The sequence below is a fragment of the Notechis scutatus genome, chromosome 1, assembly GCF_049901735.1.
Source record: "Notechis scutatus isolate UNSWTSFEM ecotype Mainland chromosome 1, rNotScu1.2, whole genome shotgun sequence".
NCBI classification, from domain to species: Eukaryota; Metazoa; Chordata; class Lepidosauria; order Squamata; family Elapidae; genus Notechis; species Notechis scutatus.
Window position 1 is genome coordinate 79,823,464 of NC_142009.1, and position 23,088 is coordinate 79,846,551.

General features: G+C 32.3%; 1 protein-coding gene across 9 annotated transcripts in view; it reads right to left on the bottom strand.

Moving 5' to 3' along the window:
• Nucleotides 1–4,164: 4,164 nt before the first annotated feature.
• Nucleotides 4,165–23,088, bottom strand: part of QKI (QKI, KH domain containing RNA binding) — a 124,106-nt gene continuing 105,182 nt past the window's right edge. Inside the window, exons 5-9 of one of the 9 annotated variants that reach the window (XR_015750186.1) lie at nt 18,442–18,529; nt 14,992–15,015; nt 14,402–14,674; nt 11,462–12,291; nt 4,165–7,226 (exon numbers count right to left, since the gene is read on the bottom strand). Coding sequence is in view for 5 of the 9 variants with exons in the window: in XM_026675232.2 (XP_026531017.1) it covers nt 7,210–7,226; nt 11,462–11,536; nt 14,402–14,674; nt 14,992–15,015; nt 18,442–18,529 (477 nt within the window). In the remaining 4 variants the exon portion in view is untranslated. Of the gene's footprint in view, nt 7,227–10,418; nt 12,292–14,401; nt 14,699–14,991; nt 15,016–18,441; nt 18,530–23,088 lie in introns of those variants that run through there. The other 8 variants (XM_026675232.2, XR_015750195.1, XR_003371567.2 and 5 more) reach the window with 8 other exon arrangements.

Here is a 23,088-nt window from a genome sequence, read left to right on the forward strand (position 1 = left end):
CCGAATACCATACATACATACATACATACACACACACACACACACACACACACAGTTAAATGTGTTAAGAATGATAAAGATAGCTAAGAGAATAGAGATGAAGAACAATGGGAACAAATGCCATCTAAAAGAAGAAACAGAAACTAGAAAAGCTTAAATTCCATGGAAAAAACAGACAACTTGGGACATCCATCCTTTAAATTCTTACCTGTGAGTTGTTTAATTAAACTCAGTGAAACCAACTTCTGGGTAGAGATGCAAGGTTGCACTCTAAGTAAATGAAGATAATTGTGGAAAGCAAGACTCTAAAGGGCAACCATGATATGTTGTCCATATCATACTGAATGAAACATCAATATCTAACATAGTTAAAAATGTCAACACGTAAGCTTCTTAGGTTGAACTACTGATATCCTTTTTAATGCACCCCCCCCCCCATGCTTACTGCAGTAGCAATTTTGGGAAAACTAGACCATCAAAACAGGAATTCAAGCTTTCAGAGAGATGGTGGTGGTTGTGAAGGGAGGGACAATTCAAGGAGGAACCACTAATCAAAATGATTAAACTCTTTCTAATTGTGTGTCATAAGAAAATGTGTACCTTTTCCCACTTGCAATATATATCATCCACCTATGACAATTTAATATTCCATAGGATAAATGCAACATTACCTTTTTCTGCTGTTCAACTATGCAAAACAGAATTATTCTTGTTTACACTGGATTTCACATCATTTTATGTCTGGTTTAAAATACCTCCACAGGAACCTGTTATTACAGATATTTCTATTTGTATTTAAAATCTGATACAAGCTGCTGATATATAATCTATAGTAACAGAGTATTAAGAACCCAGGCATAGAAATCTGGGATATACAAAAGTGCCAAAATCATTAATGACAGTTAAAGAGTGCAAAATGTACATTCTTTATTCTGCCATACAGTTCCATACAGAACAAAATTTGATTTTTCAAAATATAAAAATAATGTATGCTGTCCATTGGCTTCTTAGCATAAAGCACATGTACTTTCCAGTTTCATTGCACATTGTTTACAGGTGTGATGGTTTTTATTTACATGTGTTTGGGCATCATCCATTTTTCCTAATACATGTTATGTTGTGGACACAAAATTCAAGCAATACAACTCAAAAGGAAATTTGTATCTTTTAAAAATCTTCTGTCTAATAATTAATTTGCTCAAATGCAAATCTTTCTCCTGGGAGTAACCCTGATTTAATTACTGCCATCATAACTAGTATCAAGAACTGATTATTGCAAATAAATATTCTGTACTTCTCAAATACCCACTTCTGAGGCAGGATGTTCACACCTGCAGTTAGTTAGCCAGCAGCATAAAAAGAACCAGGAGCACAGTTTCTTTTTAACCAGTTTGATTCAACATTGAATATTATATAAAATATTTGACTGGCAATTGTGAATACCTGAAAAAGACAGAAAATCCCAGATCTTTTTTTTTAAAAAAAATCAAAATAGATTCTGTAATTATGGGCTTTATGCCAAGAGATGATTTGCACATGATTTCACTGCATGATTCTTGATTGGTTGTCCACTCTCAATTAGTATTTCCAACAGGAATTATTCCAGTGGTCCCCTAGTTAATAGGTTGAAAAAATGAGATTTACAAATCTTAAGCCTAAAGAACTATTACTAACGCTAAATGTTTAATGTTCTAGAAACATTTGTTCCAGCAAAAACAAATGCTTTTGTGGCTTCCTAAAGGGAACAATACCGGCAATTTATTATTTGATCAAATGAAATTAGAGTAGTTGTTTTTATTTACATTCCACTTCATTAGAGAAATCAGTCTAAATTCAACTTTAATTTTAGTGTTAATTTACCTTAACTATAATAATGTTCAAATTTTAATTGGGGAAAGCACTTTCCTACCCCATGAAACCAAAACATCACCCACATTGTTCCAGTAAGATCCTAGTGTTTAGAAAACTGTGGGAAATGAAATGGCGAAGGGGGAACTGAAAAAAACTGCACTTCATCATCCTCCAGTGACAATTCTCTGCTGGATTCTTCCTCTGAATGGAAGTGCTAAACAAAATATCTAATATTTAGCATACCTAAAAATAATTTATAGTACCTGGCTTCGTTAAGCTTCACATTATGGCTGTTTTTCAAAATCAAAAGTACTGTTGTGAATAACATATCCTTTACATTATTTTCACTCTAGCTACAGAGAAGCTTTTATGAGTTTTGTTTCCAATCTATTAAAGAAATTATATTTACCTCAGGAAATATTGGTTTTCCTCCAAAAGAAATAACTTTTTTTTAGAAAGTGAGCTAATGTTAAAAATGTGGAAATATGTTAACACTTATTGACTCATGTGATCCTACAAACTCAGATAAATTTCCTCCCCTCTATTATCTCTCTAATTAACATAATTAAACAGCCATTTAATCAAATCATATGGTGTACTGGCTGATGTTATGGAAAGTTATCGTGAAATATGTATTCCCCCCCCAAGCCTTAGGTAAATTTAGGTATATGTAATTGTCAATTGCTTCTCATTCCACATTCGTAAAAAAACCTATTTGACCATTGCAGCATTTGGATTGTTTCCCTCTGAATCAAAAACATAAGCAGTGGTAGCTATAAAAAATACCTAATTTTTAGTATTAGTTACTGTTTAATCCATGGTGGGTATAATTTCGGACAGGTATGCATCCACGCATATTGTTAATGGATTTATTCCTATTACATTCTATCCTACAATATTGAACAAAACCCATTCCTACTGTATATTTCTATGAAAATAGGCTTGAATATATTGGGACATTTAGCCTTACTTCATTTTTATTTCAATTTCTCTTTTATTATATAACTCATAGCTGGTAAATCCTTATGTTTATCCAGACTCTTCTAATAGATGAGTTAAGATTATGTTGCATACTATTACAAAATACAGTGTTTCAAATATATTACATATGTCAGCAAGAAATATTGATTCATATGCCACTGTATTCACAAAATCTTATTTTTCTTAAAAATGAAAAGGATTTACTTCATTTTTTAAAAAAGTTGTGCTTATAACAGCTCAATTTATGTCTATTCAAAATTAAGCCTTATTAATCTGGATATAATAATGGATATAAGTTTCAGCCTAAATTCTCTGAAGTGGATCATAGAAAGGAATGTTTTGAACAAATGCTGTTCCATATAAATAGATCTCCCATAAAATATATTAAATTTGAAAGAATAGGCCATATTAGCCATATTTTAGTAACCTTTATGAAAAACTTGAATAATTTATTACAACAGATTTCTGCAAGCAATTATCTCCTAGAAGAGTATACAAAATGTTAGACTTCTTTTTAAAATGTTTATATACCTTTTGCAGTAATTAGAAAATTATCTACTTTGATTTTAAATTTTGAACTGTACATGTCATTTAAATACTATCAATCGTAGATATAAAAAAAGGTGTTCCGCCCGAGAAGCAGTGAACCCACAATTTTAAAATTGTTTATTAAGAAACAGTCTGCTTTAAAACAACTTAATTACCTGAGACTTGTCCTTTGAAGACTGCTTCTAAAATCACCTTTATAATCACAATGAAATTGGAAGAAATATGGATCCTGCTAGGTTAATGGTCTGTTTCTTGCTTTAGATACATTTAGAAATGTGCACAACAATGCTGTTTAGATATTGAGATGTTGAACTGTCATTTTAATCAGAACATTAAAATCAAACTATATGTTTCTATCATAAAGGCTCAACAAAGAATCAAACTGGTTTCTCTGGGCACATACTGTATACCAATATATTGATATTTTTGCCCTTTTGCTGTGAGGTGACAGTGATTAATTTAGAAAAGGAGTTTGTGGAATTAGTAATGCAGATGCTGAAAGGCAAGTGGCAAGACTCTAAAAGAAGATTACTTGAAAATATGCTACTTGTTCCCCGCGCTACTGGCACTTACCCATAAGATAAAAGTACAATATGACCAAAGCCAATTCAATGGTAGTGTGCAGAATGTCAGCCAAACAAACAACATAAAACAAATCATGTGTTATCTGTGGTCACTTCTTCAGGTTAGTCCAAGAACTCATAACTTACATTCTTCTGTCCTTCCTTGTTTATTCAATTAAACATGTAATGGTTAATAAACTGACATAGTCCAAAGTTAGTAGGTTGGTATTATAACATTTATTAAAATAATGCTATGGGTTAATAGAAACAGCAAAGAACCAAAGAATTAAAATGCAAGCTATGTAAAAACCCAACTAAAACCCAAATATGTCTAATGTATTTAGTCCAGTAGCTAACTAAAAGCCTAAGAAAGACAACACTCCCAATATAATAATAAAGTACTGCAAAACAATTAGCAATTTTCAGTTATCAAAATTGTGGGTTTTGCATTTTTGTATCCTTTTCTCAATCAGGAAAAATTATTCTGAATGTTATATAACATACATATAAAACAAGATAGAAAAATACATTATAAACTTGTAACAATGGCTGTAAATACATTATCTTACATGTTTCTCATAGGCAATAGGTTGGTTATGTTACATACATAGCATCAAACTAAGATAAAAGAATAGACAAATACATGTCATCTGTACGGTTACATACAAGCGACACTCCCATATACCCACTCTAAAAATTACATAATACTGTCAGAAAAAAAGACTTAAACTACATATTCTAAGAAAGAAAAATTCAATAAAGGATGATAATACTGAGAACCAAGGCATTCAGAGATTCAAAAGTCATGCTTTAAGTTGATCCAAAATGTTATCAACCAAGTTTTAAAACTTTTTTTCAGAACAAACATTACTTTTAGAAGTCATACTTCTCCCAAGAAGAGACCTCTGATCAGCATCTAAAAATGTCCAGGTTTATCACAGTTGAGATGAAACTGGATCAAATACTGGTAACGTTATAGCAATCCTCTCTTCAAAATGTTTGAGTGTCGCAAGTTTATTCAACCAAACAAAAATCAAAATGGCACAGCATATACCAAAAGTAAAACCAAATAAAAAACAACAAAAATGTTATGTAACAGGAAGACAAAGCCAGTGGCAGAATAAAAGGAAAGCTAGCTGCGTACAAAAAGATGAATGTTTATTGCATAGTAAATAAACTGATACTTGTTTCCAGGTGAGACACAATGTTGATAAAGTCACCATGCAGATGCTTAAAAAATAAGCCCTCTTTATCTAACTTACTATTGACCTTTGATTTGGAAACTGTGAAGGTTTTTAGGAGAATAAGCTGACACAATGTAAAGGGCAAGGTATCACCTGATCTTTGCCAATTTGCTTCAAAGCCACGACCATGTTGATACTTGCTCATTAATTTTTCACTCCACTTTTGTGCGTAAAGTGTTTATAAACACTAGTGTTAATTAATACTAATTCAGCCACACAAACTTCTTTTAAAAATTCAAACTGAACCACAGCTGGATTTTCCTCCTTTAAAGGAAAGCGCAACCAGTAGTTAACATTCCTCAAGTAGAAGTTTCATGAAAAATTATGTAAATTCATACGTACTTAGCATTATAGCTAAAACATCCAGAACTTATAACATGCTCAATCTTAATGTTTGGTTTAGTCATGGACGAAATTATATGGGAGCAAGTTTAAGTTCTCTTGTACTTTCCTGCATCTAGTTCAATCAGGAAAAAAAGATAACTAATCTCTAAATCATAATAAAAAACCAAAACACTTGCTACTCTATAACTACTGTAATCTTATAATTTGATTTAGAATGAAACTGCATCGTAGAACCCTTTGGTTTAAGGCTGAGCAAGTATTATAAAAATATATTGTCTACAATTGAAGAGGGAACGTGTTACAAAAATATTGCGGTTGGCTGTTGGTGGAACAATTCTATTTCACAGTTTGGGATCTGACAAGGTTGCATCATGCTGTGGCAAAAACCAGGTAATTTTAATAGTCAACTCATTTGTCTTTCCTCACAGCTTCTTTTCACATACTGGGCGGACTGAGTGGCATGCATTCATTAACTTGCTGTCTTAGGGAGGAGCTGATTATATGACACACCTGACTAAATGACCATGAAGAAAATAAGGCACTTTCTTTTCTTTATACTTATTCCAATACTTAAAAAATAAAAAAGAAAGACAAAAAGGCTCTTTTGGTCTTTTGTTTCTCGACAACCACCAGAAAAAATCATTTAATGAAATAAAGGGTTTCTTTGTTCTTTTTTCTTTTTTATAACACTTGAAAGTATAAAATGCTACATTTCCAAAAATATATATTTCTTCTGCACCAGCACCCTTGTATAGTAAAAGTATCTACTTTTTTTTCAATTTGTTTCAATGCACTACACTTTATCTACAATTTCATTACATGTATACAGCAAATAGGCAAGCATGGCTTTTATATCCTTATGAATTTACTCTATACAGGGAGGTTTAAAAAAATATTTGAACAGTTTGCCCAGTAATGTGACACATAATGCATGTACCTTGTACTCATTTAATTTTTAAAAGGAAGTTGATGTATAGTAAAAGAACTGTATCTCAGCATTAAGCTTCGATAGGGTTGCTGTCTTTTAATGCATTGATGTGGTTCAAAAATTCAGTAACCTATCTTTCATGGCACTTTTTTTTTTTCTTAAAAACACCCAATTTGGCAGGTAATATAAAAAAGGCTGCATCTTCTGCCCTTTGAGGGCATTGGTAGTGATTACACTGCAAGTCAAATTTTGAATACTTTTAGGAATCCCTTCACCAATGATATCCCTGACCAAAGGTTCATGCATGATGCATCATCACACAGTACATTCAAAGAGAGCTTTGACTTCTTTATGAGAAGAGAAAGATTCCTAGAAGTCTCACAGTAACTGCCTCTGACATCAGAGAGTTAAGGGACATCTGCTTCCATCTCTTAAATGAGGCCCTTCTTACCATTTTTAGGGTGGGACACTAAAAGATGATCAGTGCGGAAGGATGAATTGGACCTTATTGCTTTACTACTATTCAGTGCAGGTTCTAGAACCACTTTCACCCAAACAGGGAAAAAAAGCTGAGTTGGAGGACAACAAATTCTTTGTCTTTTTGTTAGATGGTAAGACCAACGGACAAATGCCTCAGCTCGCTGCACTGAAGACAGACAAGCAAAGGCGATTACCAGTTAACTGATCAGCAGGCAGGCATGGTCAGGTCATCATTGGGTGAAGAGTTCAGAGGTCAGAAGGTCATAGGTTAGTTGCCGGTGGCGGCTGGGTGGTTAGAAACAAAAAAAAAACAAAAACAAAAAACAAAAAAACAAAAAAGAAAGAAAGATAGAGAAGAGATTAGTTTCAGCTAGTGACGGCTTAATGACAACATGAAAACTAATAACAACTAATAAAAACAAGCATGTTTAATTCTGACATACTGGCTTGACACCATCTACAGAATGCAATAAAAATCATGACAGCCTAGTATCATGATTTGAACATATGAAGAAGCCCAGTCCCCACAAAATTGGTTAACAAGGAAAAATAGAAATAAAAATATAACTAATGGTTAGTAGCAGTCAATGAAAGAAAAAACAAAACAAAACAAATGATGAACAATTTCTGGAACTTGATAAAAGAATTGAGAACAGTCAGTGCACCATATCAGTATCTGACTGCTATTAAGCATTAGTATTCTCCCATGTGCAAGCAATCAAAGCAACTAGTAATGATGAATGTGATTATTAATAACTGACTGTTAAGAGAAATGAATCTAAGAAATTTGATTTGTTGACATTTGATTTCAAAAACTATCGGCCAAACAAGTTTTTTGTTCAATAAATTTTATTGCTTTTCAATGATTCTATTTACAATCAACACTGAACTTCTTGGCTTCATGATACAAAGCAATACTAAATTGAAGTCTAAAAGAGTAGGCATCGTTCATGGGAAACAGGAAAAGCTCAAATGTTCTAGCGAGCTTTTTCCTTTAAAAAAAAACACCTCTATCTTACACATATAGGACACTAAGAAAATGCACTTGTATGTAAACACTGTAAAAGTCCTGCCATTTAAAATTCTATATTTAAAATGCTCTAGTTACATCAAAAATATAGGAAATCTAATTGATACTAATAAGGCATTTTAAAAACTACAAACAGCTCTTTTTTCAAAGCTAATACTTTGCAAATACAATAAAATTTTGACATTTCATATACATTCCTGCTTTATATTTTTATATTTTAAAAGAAGCCACCTGTAAATACTATTTTCTTTTCCAAAACACACAAATATTACAATAAAACATAAAAAAGTTCTCAAGTGGAAAGTTATCATTCCCATTTTTCTTGAGCTGTTTCTTCTTTAATTATTCTCTTTCTCATTCTCCTTCAACAACTTGGTCCACTTTACAGTAGTACAAATTTTAAGACTCATTCAACAGCTTTATTATCTCTAATAAATTCTGAGGTTTGATAAGAACATTTGTACTGTTGCCATTGACTAAAGCAGAGGAGATGAAAGTGAGAAAGGTGTTCAGTGCAAAGTCAGAGTTGTGCCATTTTTAAAAATGAATTCAGTAGGTGCAATGTTCACAGATAGCACATTTTTAAAGGCCGTACATCTTGGGTTGGCTTTATATTATTTCTATGGCCTATCATTTAGGCTACAGTTCATGAACTCTAAAACCATTACTGTTGTAACTTAAATGATACCTTATTTTCCCTGATTTTTTTTAAATGCTGAGAAGTGGGGTTTTAAGTTAAAAATATTGTAAAAAAACCCACCTTAAAATTAATAAATATTTTATGTGGCATTATCTTGCCACTATAAAAATGTGTATTAGATATCCAGAATCTTAAAGCGTTCTTGGTACTTATTACAATTTTAATTAATATGGTATTACAATTTGTAGATATAAATTATGTGAAAATTGGCTTTGAGAAAAACACTTACTGTTATAGTTTCAGCACTGCCATTTCTTGTGTATTTAAATCAATGCAAGCTATCGTAAGATACCAGTACACCTGTGATATATCCTCTGCCAAGTCCTTGACCATCTACAGTACACACAGGTTTGTCAAGTGTGCAACACCATTACAGTTTATTACAATTAAATCAGTCAGTCTCTCTGTTACATAAATTCAGTTTTATATTATTTATATGGCGGGGCTTAGGATAAATTATGTGATCTCTTTAACTCTCAAAAGAAATGAAATCTGAAAAGTTGGGAGCTCTTGCTTTAAACACAATGCTTACATATAAGCCAGCATTAAGAATGAAATATTTAATCAGACAATAATGGGATACTTCTTTTAAAACCTCTGTTAACCAAAGATCAAATTAATGCATATGCTAGCTTCAGTTAACTCTTCATAGTTTTTCTTATGAACAGAAAGTGATTCGGTTTACTGACATTGAATTTTAAACACATATTGAACTGGACAAGTATTCAGACATATGTGAAGCTCTAGAGCATCCAGTTATGTTAGTACAATGGAATTTTCAACTTGGTTGCACAAAACAAATTAAACTTGAATGGGGAACCAAGTAATATAAATAAAAAATGTATTAATAACAAAAACCAGTATAGCATTCTACTCTTTTACACTATTGTCCACAATTCAAAATGAATAAACAAAGCCACCTCAGAGTTTGATGGAATCTGGAATTATTCATCATGTTCACTAATGTCATGTGTATCTGAATCATATACCAACATTAGTAAAACCAATTTTTAGGGAGAAAAAGGTCACCATAGTCTATACAATGGTAACTGTAACTAAGATGTACTTTGGAACATTCTACTACTAAAGTGTATGCTATGTGCTCTCAAATATTACCAAAATAAAAATAAAAATCTTAATACAATGTCTGCAAATTAGTTTTAATGAATCTCCCCCAAATCTACAAAACATTGTTTCTAATAACTGCCAACTCTAGATACAGTTAAAAATTCAGTCACAAACTGAACTACCACCCAAACATCAAAGACTTCTAGATACAAAATATTAAAAGCTAGTTGATTCTCTGGCCTAATAACTATCCAGTACAATTTTCTTAAGCAGTGAAATGTGATTTTAATTCCCATTCCACTTGATATATCTGTCCTGATTCCTTTATCTTTAGATATCCACATGCGACCATAATTTGCAAAAGAGGAGAATCAAGTAAAGTGGGTTTATAGCACAATTTTTTTCACATTCAACAACACTCACATGTGGAATCCAAGAAGAATGGAAGTAGGAATGCATGATCTTGCTCCCTCATTATATGTACAAAAGGTATTTTTCACAGAAGTGAACATTCATAACGGTGATTCAACACAAACGGGGGCGTTCAGAAAAGAAAATATCTTGAAAATACAATGTGGCATTTCGGAAATGTTGCAGAAAGTACCAATCTGGTTTGGAATGTTTCTAACAATGAGCTCCTATGGTATGCACTCAAGAACTGGTTAAAAGTTATAAATAAAGACACTGGTATTTATTTAGGATCTGAAATATCATTTTGCATAAAATTTATTCTTATCTGAATTTATTCTAGTGCACTGTTACAAATGTACTCCAAGAATTAAAATTTTGCATTCTAGTCTCATTTGCACTTTAGACAATGCAACCTAAGTTAATCCTCAGGATACCTCTGCCAACTAAGGGAGGTATATTGATATCACAACTGAGTTGCCAAATTCAGAAACCAAAACAATACTACAGTGAAACAAATGTTCCTAAACTGTCACACTGCTTTTAGTAGTAAATTCAATGTCAATAAACCGAGAAGTCATTTCTCACAAGAAAAAGATATCATTCAAAAGCCTATAAATTTACAAGGAATGTAAACTGCATGATATAAAGGAGAAAATGAAGATTTATTTTCCCTTCAATAACCAAGCCAAGCATGTTTTTTGCGTTACCTACCAAAAAACCCAAGGTATAAGTTAAAAAAATGAATTTTAGTTGCAAATGCATTTTTTAAATCCTAGAAGCTAGGAAAACACACTCAAACTTGAGATATATCACTTTTACTCTCCTTGTTAAATGTAGAGATTTTAGGGCAAATGACACAAACAGCTTGCCAACAGAGAAGAAATGAATCTTCAGTTTTCTCCTGAAAAAATACATATAGCACTTACTTCTACCTTATTTAAGCACTCATCCATTCATTTTATTTTGCAACACCAATTTGATATATCTCAAATTATTTAAGAGTCCCATAGGAAAATCAAATACCGACCCAAAAATAAAATGATGCCTACTTGAATTAAAACATAGCGCTCACAAAGGAAGTTATAACTTTGTATACTCAATACACTGAAGTGTATGTGTGTGTGTGTGTAGATTTTTGATAGAAAGGGTACAGTAGTTTTAAATTGCTAAAAAAGTGTTATCTTCACTTCAATTTAATATAAACATCAATAAAAAGTCAAAATAGAATTTGATTAACCAGTTGTGGTGTTGCAAATTTTCATGTACACTCAAAGCATTTCTTATAAGCAAGAACTGCAGAACTAAACTAACCTCTGTCTGCGGTCACAATCCTTTGGTAAGGATGGACACGCATATCGTGCCTTCGAACTTTAGTAGCCACCGCACCTAGTTAAATTGCAATTACCAAGACAGTTAGAAAACATTTGATAAAACATTAACAGCAGGCTTATTAAAATGAATTTTAAATGATCACTTTCTTAAAACACTATTTAAAGAAAGCAACACGTTAAGGCACAGTAGTTTCAAATTTTAACCTTAATATATGAATTATATCTGTGCAGATTAATACTGCATTTATTTTAAACATCCAGGCCTTAACCTGCATTATCCATTCATTTACAAACTTGATTACAGTATTTCATGAAATCTACTAGACCCAAACACAATTGTGCTTTACTAGTCACATATTCACTGAAGTGCCTTCCTCGCAGCAGGACTATCTTAAATAATGCCATTTTTAATACTGAAGGTTCTTTGCTAATTTTTAAACAACTTCCAGTTTTTACCTTTAAAAAAAAATATTATAACACAATTCCTCAAGCCTACAGACTGTTTTAAAAACTAAGTCAATAACTGAACTGCAATGAATTAGGTGATTAGTAAAGCAAATAGTACAGAATACATAGCAGTCAGTATACTACCATACACTCATAAATCACAGCTACCTTGCCATAGCACAGGCTACATCAAATTAATAGCATTTTTATTTCTATGTGCAAAAAAGTGCAAGTAAGTCACTGACTGCTAGGCTACATTTTTTTCAAGGCTGCTGAAAACTAAACATTTGTTAAAAGTCAGCTCTGATGAGGTTCAGTTAAGACCATTCTTGAATTCTTAGCCTTTCGTTGGGAAAGCCATACCTAAAGATAAAAGGGAATTAAATATTAGTCAACTAAGATTTGATGCTACTGTCAATCCCTCCCATAAATTTATTTCCTAATCTTCCCTGAATCATTTATACATTTTCCCTAAATTACTTTTCTTTTTGAATCCTTATATTTTGCCAAAAATATTAGTAAATGAGGGCTTTACAATTTGTTTGAAATAGTGTTTTCTTTTTTAACAATGGGGAAGGGGCACATACAAAACACAAGTTCTCAAACAATTAAAGTGGACTCACTGGGAGTGGAATGAACATGGGCATGCACATGCATGCAAAAATAGCTGAGAACAGCTTATGAACTTTAAAAAAAAAGATGCAGCTGCTTTAACAATTAGAATAGACAAAGTTCTTACACAATGAAAAGAAAATCTTTCAAATAATTTGTACAGCCTTGCTGGCATTCATCACGAAAAATAAAGATGCATATTTCCATAACAATAGTTTTAACACCTAGTATTTTAGAGTCAATGTTTATTAACACATACTTATACTTAATTTTCACAATACAGCAGGAAGTAATATATGGCATTTACATTAGTGATCAGTTCTCTACATTGGAAGCATAGTCTTGACTCTGATATTGTGTTGTAAGAAACTATTATCATCTCTATATTCATAAATTGTATTATATCACCTATTTCAGATTTGATTACTATTAACTTCATCACATACATAATAGAATCAAAATTAAAATGAATATTTACACATAATTGTAAACATTAATTATAATTAGTAAATCTTTAGTAAGGGTGAACTTAGCTGAAAATTAGCCATAAACTAATACTATGTATAAAACTATATTATTGTATTTAAGTTACGATAGGTGATATAAGTATCTAAAGTGACAGCATGAAAACATTTCAAACGGAAGCAATAACTTTTTTAAAAAAATTAAAATTTTATAATTAAAAAATATAGGATTATGTTCTATTCTTTAAAAAATCCCTAATATGCATAGTTCCAACAGTCTAGCACTAAAAGTTAATTAACATAAATTAATTTCATATTTAATTATATATGATGGTATATTATGAATATCTATGGAAATGCTACATTCATGTTATTCATTTATTGGTGATTATAAATATCTCTATTCAAGCTAAAGTGTTCCTAAAAATATTATTATCTTGAAAAACTCACAAAGGAAATGAAAATGTGAACTAGCAGATAATATACAATTGCCCAATCTTAACACTATTGTTAATTGTAATTATTTTAAAATAACAGCTATTTTATGTAAAAAGAAGTATGTTGTAAATTACAGTAAAAGAATTGGTATTACAAAAGCACTTTTAAATATAGTGAAATATAAAATAACTGCTATTTTCTCAATCCCAGAGAAAATGGGAAGTATGGATGTAGGCATGAAATGTATTGTTTGCAATCAGGCTTAGAATTTTAGGTTAAAAAAATAAAGATAGGGAACTAAATAATTGATTCACGACTTCAAATGTCTGGGGATCCAAAAAGCTAATGGTTAAGCTGTCCCATGGATTTCAATGGAAGAGCAACCTAGGTAGATAACTGATATATTCAGCAATATATTGTATATAGTTCAATCAGGCATGCATTCACATAAACGGATAGCAGGTTGCAACTAATTTATCAAACTGAAATAAATGAGATTTTATATGTGTTTTTCTTGGACTATATTTTTGCTCCTGAATATAATCACCAGCAGTAACTACTTTTCAGTCAAGCATTAAAAATGACATAAAACAACATAATTCATTATATACATTTAATATAGGAACAAAGGAAAAAAGTTAAAAAAATGATATGAACAAAAACAGCAATATCAAATTAACACTAATGTTTTCTACTAAAATAAAGTCTTCATGCTGAAAACTAAGGAACCAAAGCATTAAGAATATCAGGGGTTTCAATCTCCTGATCTCCTCTAGAGAGAGAGAAAAAAGTAATTTTTCAAATCCAGTATCCTTATTATGTGGGGACACACTTGTTTAAAAAGGGAAGCACATTTCATTGACAGTAAAACAAAAATGCTTTCAGAATCTTTCCAAACATAATGGGGCACAAGCCATGCTACCTATAGTACTCAATTAAACTGTCTTGGAGAAACTTACCTAATACCCCACTGGGTTCAATAGGATACTCAAGAATTGATGTAGCAGGTGCCAGTGTGTAGGGATATTCATAAGGTGTGTAAATTAAACCAGCTTCAGGTCCTTGGGGAACTATTGCAGCAGTTGGGTGAGGAGTTCCATTTGGCATGACAGCGGTCTGTATTTGTCTGATCAAAGGCATTATGGTAGGGCCAGCTGGCGTAGGGGTACGCAGGGCAGCTGGTGGAAGAACAGGCGCAGGCCCTGTGATAATCCTTGGAGCCTGGGCTGTTGCTGCAAGAGAAAAGGCAAGGGCTGCTACAGTAAGCAAAGAAATTCAGAAGAAAGTATGAAGACAGTAGTGCAAAACATGAAAAGATGGGGGAAGTAGAAAGAAAAGTAGGAAAGAAGAAAAATAAAAGGAAATCATTAGTACATGCATTGATCACACAGTGCCAAAGCACACCATTCAAAAGCAACAGCTTTCCATTTCCCAGTGTGATTAAGAATGAACATGCAAAATAAAAGCCAATTTAAAACGGCAGAATATATTTCTAAAACAGATAACACACAGCACAAAAGCTCAATGTAGATCACATATTTTTCATTACCTATGCCTTCAAGACTGCATGAGACTGAGAGGCATGCAGGAAACAAAGAAAATACTGTTGTAATTGCATGTGGAATATTAAAAATAGTGAGATTTTAAAATCCACATAAATTCAGTGAAGCTTAAATATACAATGTAACATATTTCAGTTGCAACTTAACCAGTAAACATTCTATTAAGTGAGCAAATACAGTATCAACATTTGTTTGTATCTCCTGTCCATTTTCTGAACCATCACAGGACAAGTGGTGACAAGGATACAGAAAACATTTGTCACATTTCCCCCCCCCCCCCATCTAATATAACTAGAAAACAATTCTGTAACTTTTTTCTGTTTAGAGACAGGATGGCAATATAAAAAACTAAAATACAATAAACTGTAAGTAAAGATGAGCATTTATGGTAATATATGTTTACACTAATAGTTTATCAAAACAGAGTGAAATACTGCTAAGTATATATTTTACAATATATTTAAATTACCACTTAAAAAGCAATTGTGGTATGTTCAGGTAGCACTATTTAATATTTGAAATTTAAGAGAAAGCTGAACCATTAAAACTACTAACTGATCAATAACGAATAGATAATAAATCAATTCTGAAGGTAAAGGAAGAGCAAAATTCTGAGCTGTAGTTTAACAAAAGCAAATAAATAGCCTGCTGGTCATGTTATGGTCATTTAATCCTGTCTTTCTATACAAAATGTTCTGACAGATTCCATTGTTATTTTCTATTCCAGTGTGTTGTACCAATATCACTTGTAATGTTGGTTTTTTTTTACAAATACCATTCCTAGCAATTCACAAGGAGCACGTGTAAAGAAGAGGGGGATGTATCTCCATCTTAAAGCTCTTTGATTATATTTTTCTGACACAGTTTAGAAGAACTGTAAGTAACAATAGAAGTTGTAAGACACTGAAGTGTAGTCAATTCATCACAAAAAGGCAGGCTTCAGAGAATCGTTCTTTCTCAGGACAACATAACCTGGTAACAAGGTTTCCAAGTTGCCAGTATTCTTTATAAGACTCATACACTCATTAATTTGTAGATTTTTAAAATATTCAGGCATCTCCTAGCATCATGATGTAACTTAAATCCTAGACTTGTTATACTAGAAAATGGTGATACCTTATGATAAATCTAGGAAATATCTCTATACCTAACAGCAAAGTTGCTTAAGGCATGACAAGATTACTTCTTGAACCTATGAGATATCAAGTACTTGCCCTGGAGCATAACTTAACGAAGTGGCCACTACAAACATGTCAAAATCATCATATGTGGACCAGTAAACCACTTTCAAAACAAAAGATTTGGGGCACAACAGGAAACACAAGTGATTGTCAGTGATCAAGACCAAGTATGAACTAATCCGTGCATCAAAGTTTTAGAAATGCTAACACAGTGTTTTCCTAATGGGTATCAGGAACATGAGAAAAATGTACTGGGATGTGGTTTGAATGTACTATATTGCTGAAGTTGGAGACCATTAATGAGAATATTATAGTGCAACTTAGACTATGAGAAAGTAACTAAAAATAAAGTTCAGATAAACACTAAATATTAGCAGTGATTCAGCTGTCTCCATAGCTGCTAAAATCATACTATCCAAAACATAATGTTAAAAAAGAAAACTTATACTATACTACAAATTTTTATTTTATAAGAAATAATAATCTCTCAAAGCTGTAAAACATTCTTTAAAAAAGTTTTAAAAAAGTAAAGAAAAAAAAGTAAAGAAAAAAGTAAGAAAAAGTAAGAAAAAGTAAAGAATCTGGGATCAGATGCTGAAATAGGTATCAGATTACATGGCTAAACTTTAAGCAAACCTACACTATTGTAAACTCAATAATTTCAAAACTTAATGCAAGATCACTTTATGCTGCAGGTACAAATTCATTTTAAAGCTTTGCAGCTGAAAGTCCATACAAGTTTACTCAATGAAGTAAGGAACATTTCAAATAAGTATTGCTTTTAGTGTATTTATCTTTTATTTCAACTAATGTTTGGATAGTGGATTTTAATGCCATGAGTCCAAATGGAGTGCTGCAGCATAATAAAAAAGAATTCTTATTTTGACTTTGTTTAGATTTATTGGTAGTGATATTGGACAAATGTATCTTTGGACTTTTGAAAGGACTGTTAAGTATTTGTTAACAGTGTAAAATATATGCTGAAATTCTCACACTGTCATTTGCATGGGAAGCTATGAATAATAGGTCTGTTTAGTTAGGTTTTCTGCAAATTTATAAAATACTGGCTTATCTAAAATGATGGATGAATGAAATCTAATAGAGAATAACTTCCCAAAGTACTGCCAGAGTTCTGAATCAAATTCAGCCTTATTGTGCCATACAAGGGATCTTCAGTCTTTCTACTACAAGTTCCTTACATATGTATATTAGAAAATGAATCTATCATAGGAACAGTCTGGACCAAATGTTGTGGTAGGCCCCATCATACACCAGAAAACTTTGTATTTCTATCAGTTTTGTGATTCATTGAATATAAAAGAGCACTGATGTGAAGTATTATTCCCTATTATCTATTAGTGGTTAGATAAATCATTATTATTCTCAAAATGCAATGATTTGCCTGTTAATGTTTCAATATGACTAAAATATAATCCAGTCAGCAAGTGAAAAGCATTTAGTTTTCAAATATCCCTGAATACATGCATTTGTGAAAGCATGCTGAATCAACTGTTTACAAAGTCATCATTACTATCATATAACTGATCTCAGTATTCACAGCAAAAGAAATGGGGGAAAGTAGAAAATAAAATACTACATAGAATATGGTCTGATCTCACCCTAACATATAAGAGAACTACTTTCCTGAAGGTGCCAAGTCTCTGCCTCCATGGGTGAATTAAACAGAATTTATTTGGTCTATGGAGATTCTCAGTCATCCAGGTCATGATTGTCCCAAAAGGTTTTTTTTTCCCAAGAGGCAACTGGACTTTCAGATTTTTTCTTTGAAGACGTTTTGCTTATCATCCAAGAAACTTCTTCAGCTCTGAGGAGCTGAAGAAAAACCAAAAAGTCCAGTTGCCTCTTTAAAAAAAGCACCTTTGGGAGAGAATTTATTTTGTAAAAGTCACCACAATTAAGACTATATTTAGTGAAGACTTACTTAAGAAAAAGCAAGAGATGCCAGGAAATATGTGCAATACCTTTTTTTCTTCCAAAAGCAAGCTTTGCACAATATGTACTATATTATGGAGTACAAAAATATGAATAGAGATAGGCATGCTCTGGAAAGCAAGATAATATACATGGGGCAAATACAAAATGTACTCTGTGAGCACGAAGGATATTTGAAAAGGCTATAAAATATCATGTGAGTGACAAAAAGAACTAAAACACATTTTGTCAGCTTCTATTTGCCATATAAAGAACTAAATTCTTGTACACATATGGAAAGTTCTACAGTATTATAGGACTTACGTGATTTGATATTGGCGTCTCGGTAGGTACCATTCAGAATTGCAAGTTCCATTAACTGCATCTTTTTAAGGCTATCTTCTCCCTCTGCCTGCAAAAATGAAGTACATTATTAGCAAAGCAGTTTATAATCTCATAGCACAATTGCAAGGAACTTGATACAAGTTCTAACTGATAAATGAAATAGAAACACATTTACATAAAGGGAATTGATGCTGATGCTGCTCTAGTCACATAATGACTTCTTATATGCTTTTGTAAATTCAAAATCCTGCACCTTTTAATGTACCTATTAGATTTCAAGAATAGGTAAAAGTCACTGTAATTGTACTATACTGTGACAGTGCTATAAAAAAGTAATAGAGATTGTTCTCTTCTGGACTATAATTCCAATGTATAAATTCTTTCTTTCAAAGGTAAAACAAATCTGGATGAAGATAGGAAACTTTTTATTGAATCAGAGTTGTACAAAATATACTAGCTTAAAGGGCTGAATCAGACTTCCATTCAATTTGAAATAGAAGAGTCATGATTCTTAAGTCCAAAATGAAAACTCTGAAATGAATGGCTAACAAAATTTAAACTGTAACACAAGTACCAATGCTTCCATGAGGGAAGTCTATGACTATTATGAAGTGTTTCTTGACTCTTGATGAATGTATCTCTTTTATGTACACTGAGAGAATTTTCACTAAGACAAATTCCTTGTGTGTCCAATCACACTTGGCCAATAAAGAATTCTATTCTATTCTAAGCACATCTATTCAAAGTTATGATCCATGCATATTTGCTACTTATAAGTCAAGTTTGAAAACTTCATAAGTTATGAAAACTTTAATGGATATAACTTCTACAAAATTAAACTGGATAAAGCATTCCCGCATCAACAGACCAAATTACAATTAGTAAACTAATCTATTCTTTGTATTTATAAATGTTAGTTTGCATTTTAAAATATAATTTAGTTACTAATAAGCAATAAACAAAAAAGTATATATTCTTTTTAAAAGCATTTTATTGAAAGGTTTTAACAGCAATAAGAACTAAAATAGAGGGAAAACAAAAAGAAAAGAAAAAGAAGTGCAATTAAAGTGCAATTAAAAAAAGAACATTTTTAAAAAAGGAAAAAGATGTAAAAAGATGTAAAGATGTGGCTTCCTATATTCATAGCAATTATAAGTAGTTAATTTTAACCTCGCTTTCTAAAGTTACATAATGACCTTCCTCTTTCTATAATCCATTCAGTCTAATCATCAAAACCATAAATCACAAGTTCATTTCTTTTCATTTTTATGCAAAAACCCATAAGGGATTTCCAATTACCAATAAATATAAACATTATTCTTAGAACATTTAACTATGTACTCTTAATTGAAACAATTCACCAATTCCCAATTTTAAAATTTTTACTTATATCTTGCCTTTATCATTTTTTTATAAAAAAAAAAAAAAAAACACAAGTGGTGAACGTATCTAGTATTCCTTCCTCATATTTTCCAAACAACAGAGCCTAAGGTCACCTAGTTGGCTTTCATTGCCAAGGCAGGACTAGAACTCTTGATCTCCTGGTTTCTAGCCTGCTGCCTTAAACACTTAGATGAAACTGCTTAAATCAAACTCTGTAAAAATACAACAGATAGGAAGCACATCATTTTAATGAATTAGCTATTATTAGATTGGCAATTACAGAAAACTGGTACAATGACTATATCAGTTTTAAAGATGTATTCTTCTAAAACAAACACAATACTGTGTGTATCAGTGAACTGAGAGAGAGCTGATTTAAATAAAATCAGCAACAATGCTTATGCATGCTTTTCTTTTAGCTTAAAATAAAACAACTTATACAAGCATTTCATCTTTGAAATCACAATCAATTATAAATAATATGATATATTATAATATGAAACAATAATCAGAAAAATATATTACTGAAATGATTAATCATTTGTTTTTTTTAAAAGTTGGTAATTACTAGAAATGTGTTTTGAGAGGCTATAGATACTTACATTTACTAGGCACATTTAATCCCTGTTGTAGTTTCTGATACCAATATTTTATCTCCCCCTGCCCTCACCAATTCTTAAATGGCTTCTCATTAATGGCAAAATTTAAGTAGCAAGGAGTAAATGAGATGAAGGGAAAGAAATTGAAACTAGTGGCACAATGGAGTTAAATGTGATCTTCAAACAGAGAACTGAGAAGTTTAAAGAACAAAAGACTATGAGTTGGTATATGGACATGATCAAAGTAAGGATGGTTTTCAAGGACAGAACAGCATAGAAAGTTGTAGTGAATAGGTTTGATATAAACTGGCTTTAGTCAGAGTTTCTTTCCTTTTCTCTTATCTCCTGTCTTCAATTCCTTTTGATACTCTTTTTTTTAAAAAAAGATACTGCATAATGAAGAGGTTACTATTATGCATATGTACATACAAGTGAGTTCCCGTTACACTTGTCCTAGCTTCTGCCAACGTAGCAGTTCGAAAGCACGTAAAAATGCAAGTAGAAAAATAGGGACCACTTTGGTGGGAAGGTAACAGCATGTGCCTTTGGCGTTTAGTCATGCCGGGCACATGACCACAGAGACATCTTCGGACAGCGCTGGCTTTCTAACGGAGATGAGCACCGCCTCCTAGAATGGGAAACAACTAGCACATATGTGCGAGGGGAACCTTTACCTATGTATAAAGAGCCAGTTTGGTCTAGTGGTTAAGGCACCAGGCTAGATAGTGGGAAACTGTGAGTTCAAGTCCTGCCTTAGCCATGAAAACCAGATAGGTGATTTTGGGCCAGTCACTATCATCCCAACCTTCCTCATAGGACTGTTGCTGTGGGGGGAAAAAGAGGAAGGAGTGTTGTGTGTGTCTACCGCCTTAAGTTTTGAAACAATAATCAAAAGTCCACAGTACATCGCTGACGAAGCTAGCTCTACCTTTCCTTCATCCCTTTCTTTGGGAAGAAAAAGTATTCAGAAATGGAAGAGATCAAAGAAAAAGTGCCCATTCCTATTTATTTTTAATGTTGACTCCACCCATTTGTTTCATGTTGCCCACCTCAGGGCCTCCAAAAGACTATTCTAAAGGAACAAAGTCCCTGGCAGAATAGTTTCCCCATTCCTGATTTGAGAAGGAAAACTAGTTAAATACATTTGATTGCAAAATATAAAATATCATTTACAAATTATTATTTCTAAACTTTTTAAAGGATTTCTTCTAAAAACAGTAGATGTACACAACATGCTCCATCTACCTAGACATCTTATTTCAAATTTGAAATCTATTAACTACTTATACAAGTTAATGTTTACTCAAATATTGTAGTTACATAGACATGAACCAGAATGCTTAAGATTAACCAGTCAAGCTTTAGCAAGCTTGCTCCATTTCTCAAAGTGTCTGTTGTTGTTATGGGAAAGAGTACCTAGTTTTAAAATCTAAAATGTCTTCTACTTTACTATTAATGAAGTCACTAAAAGAAAATTATAGATAAGTTTTATCTGATCATTTATTCCAAGCATAGGAAATTTGGTATCCAAAAGAATAGAGTTTCATGACCCTAGTAATATGTAAATATAAATAAATCCCTTCTCATCCCTATGGGTGGTATATATCTTTCTCAATCTTAGGTTCTCTACCAGAGGACTGGGAAATTGAAGGTTCTGTGCAGGATCTTAGCTGTTCCTAGCACTGTGTTCTTCTTGGATAAAGCTCTGATGTTGTTCCTGGGATCTGGTGGAGCCACTCTCCCATGTTAGAAGTCACAGACTAAGTATTCTTACTATCACTGAGACCACTGTACTTTCCACATCCTCTCTAGTTCCTCCTTTAGGACCTAGTACTTCATCAGCATCTCATACCTCTTCTTTGTGATGTTGCTTCATTTGGGATTGCTGCATCAATCACCCATGGTATCTCCTGGTCCCTGTCTACTATCAGTGTTGTCTGGTTGACTGGCCAGTACCTACCTATCCATCTGGTCTTGCTATAATGTGTTGTGCATGATGTGTGAGGCAAAGTTTCTAGATTTTTAAAAATGTTAATGATTATCATAAAAAACTGAAGGATAGCTACTATTAAAGCTAAATTCATTAATTGGGTTATACCATGCTTTTGTAAGAAAATAATACAGCAGCTTCATTATCCAAATTAATGACATTTGGCAATATTCCAACTGCACTAGTTACAATGGTGTATATATGTGGGGGGGGGATTAAATTCCTCAGATTCAATTAAACATGATTATTATACTAAAACATTACACATCGCTGCTCTACAAAGTTGCAAAGGTACTCCTCTTCATTCAGATCTCTTACTCACTATAGTAACAGATCATTAAAAACACAGACCTCATTAACCATTTTTGATATAAGACTCTTCCTGACATGAGCCCCCAAATTCACCTTGTGGTATGTATCCAAAAGCAAATTGCATTTAAAATATAGACTCCCTTTCTGTAATTGGATATTTTGTGTGGTATTAATGGGGTATACAAGTAGTCCACAACTTAATTCCCACAATTGGGAATCAACTTCAGTTTATAAGTAATGTAGTCATTAAGTTAGTTGTGCCCTACTTTATGAGTTTTCTTGCTACAGTCATTAAGCAAATTTGGATTCCCCCATTGTCAAAAACTTCCTGAGAAAGTTGCA